This window comes from Eriocheir sinensis, chromosome 60 (genome assembly GCF_024679095.1).
Source record: "Eriocheir sinensis breed Jianghai 21 chromosome 60, ASM2467909v1, whole genome shotgun sequence".
Taxonomy (NCBI): domain Eukaryota; kingdom Metazoa; phylum Arthropoda; class Malacostraca; order Decapoda; family Varunidae; genus Eriocheir; species Eriocheir sinensis.
In genome coordinates this window covers 1,671,216-1,673,715 of record NC_066568.1, presented here as the reverse complement: position 1 = coordinate 1,673,715, position 2,500 = coordinate 1,671,216, and the positions used below count along the sequence as shown (strand labels likewise).

The 2,500-nt window shown below is 44.2% G+C and overlaps 1 protein-coding gene across 1 annotated transcript in view; it reads left to right on the top strand.

The window, feature by feature from the left end:
• Positions 1–2,500, top strand: part of LOC126985603 (uncharacterized) — a 31,732-nt gene that overhangs the window by 1,794 nt on the left and 27,438 nt on the right. Inside the window, exons 3-4 of the mRNA XM_050840757.1 lie at positions 555–696; positions 1,472–1,567. Coding sequence (XP_050696714.1) covers positions 555–696; positions 1,472–1,567 — 238 coding nt within the window. The remainder of the gene's footprint in view (positions 1–554; positions 697–1,471; positions 1,568–2,500) is intronic.

Here is a 2,500-nt window from a genome sequence, read left to right as displayed (position 1 = left end):
ATCCTACAAATATCCTACAGAAATCCTTCACAGTCTACACCTTTGTTACCTCGTCTAGACCACCCTCCACTCATCCTACACCCTCTTTCATACATCGTATTGGCATCCTACGTATCCTGCTAACATCCTAAATATCCTACGAGCATCCTACACCATCTAAAATAATCCCCTCTTCCTTTCTTACTATGTCTAACGCATCCAACTCTTTCCTTTATTATTCTTTGCACGTCCTATACACATCCTACAGAATCCTACGTATCCTTCTAACATCCTATATATCCTGTCATTATCCTACAGTGTCTAAAATTATCCCCTTCCTTTCTTACTACATCTTACACATCCTACCCTCTTTTATATCCTACACCCGTCCTATACGATCCTTCAGAATCCTACGTATCCTTCTAACATCCTATATATCCTGTCATTATCCTACAGTATCTAAAATTATCCCCTTCCTTTCTTACTGCATCTTACACATCCTACCCTCTTTTATATCCTACACACGTCCTATACGACCCTACAGACTCCTACGTATCTTTCACCCTCTCCCTCAGGCTCTGTGTATGTCCTACGTGTTCTACGAGGCACAGCGATCCGGCCCACTCCCAGGGGACCAGCGTGTGACCTGGCGTGGTGACTCGGCCCTGGGGGACGGGAACGACGTGGGACATGACCTCACCGGGGGGTACTACGACGGTGAGAGGAGGATTAGGAGGAGGATTAGGAGGAGGAGGAGGAGGAGGATTAGGAGGAGGATTAGGAGGAGGAGGAGGGAAAAAGGAAGGAAATAAGGAAAAAGAGAAAAAAACATGCCATAGATTCTAATGCATATATTGTTTACACACACACACACACACACACACACACACACACACACACACACACACACACACACACACACTTATCAAAACGCACTCTACACCTGTCCCTTCCCGCACCTGGTCTACTAATTAGTGATAACACAGGTGAAATGGCACGTGGGCAGCCAGGTATGCAGGGGGGGGGTCTGATAAGGAGAAGGAAGGGAGGAGGAGGAGAATTAAGGAAGTAAAATAGATTATTAATATAGAAGAATAGAGAAGGATAAATGAGTGAAAAGAAAGAATGGAAAAGAAAGAAAAAGGTTGATATAAGAGCGTGAAAAAATTAAATAAAAAAGAGAGTAGAATATCAGTAACTTACCCTAAGCAAATAGAGAAAATTCGTAAGGTCATCCCTTAAATCTCCAGAGAGCGCCGCGTTTTTCTTCCTTTCGGCCCCACTAATGCCACTACCCTAACCTTCCTTCCCTTCACAACAAAAAATCCTTCTTCTTCCTCTCCCTTTATTCTCCTTCTCCCTTCTTCCTCTCTTTTTGTTCTCCCCGTTTTTCCCGGTAAGATAAAATTCGTTTAGTTCCCCATAAAAACTTCAGAGAGCGCCACGTTTTCCTTCTTCCGCTCCCACTAACGACCCTTCCCTTGCCTCACAGCGGGCGACCACGTCAAGTTCGGCTTCCCAATGGCCTTCACCGCCACCATGCTCGGCTGGGGCCTCATCGACTTCGAATCAGGACACAGCAGCGCGGGTGAGTCAGCGTGAGTCAGTGAGTCAGGAGTTAGTCAATGGTTAGTAAGTAGTTAGGTAAAGTCATGGTGTTAGTATGTGTAATTAGTATGTGTAATTAGTTTTAAGGTTGTCAAGTGAAGAGTCAGTCATTTTGGTTAGTCAGTGAGTCAGTGAGTGAGTGAGTGAGTGAGTGAATAAGTGAGTGAGTGAGTTATCCATCCAATCAGTCAGTCAGTCAGTCAGTCAATCAGTCATGTAGTTATTAATTTATTAATTAATTCATTCATTCAGTGAGTCAGTTAGTCAGTCAGTCAGTTAGTTAGTCAGTTAGTTAGTTAGTTAGCTAGTTAACCAGTCAGTGAGTGAGTGAGTGAGTGAGTGAGTGAGTGAATAGGATGAATAAGAAGAATAAAATAATGAGGTGCATAAGAGAAGAGAGGCTAGAGCAAACAAGAGGAAGAAAAGGAGGAGGAGGAGGCGGAGGAGGAGGCGGAGGAGGAGGAGGAGGAGGCGGCGGCGGCGGAGGAGGAGGAGGAGGAGGAGGACGAAATAAATAAAAAAAAAGATAATTTCTGCGAACAAATTCTGAGCTCTTTACAGAATCAAAGTGTGTGTGTGTGTGTGTGTGTGTGTGTGTGTGTGTGTGTGTGTGTGTGTGTGTGTGTGTGTTTCCCTTATACCAACAAATCATAAAGTAATGCTCGAAAACTCATTTTTCTATGATTTATGAGTATATGCTCTCTCTCTCTCTCTCTCTCTCTCTCTCTCTCTCTCTCTCTCTCTCTCTCTCTCTCTCTCTCTCTCTCTCTCTCTCTCTCTCTCTCTCTCTCTCTCTCTCTCTCTCTCTCTCTCTCTCTCTCTCTCTCTCTCTCTCTCTCTCTCTCTCTCTCTCTCTCTCTCTCTCTCTCTCTCTCTCTCTTTATCTATCTATCTATCTAACTATCTCCCTCTA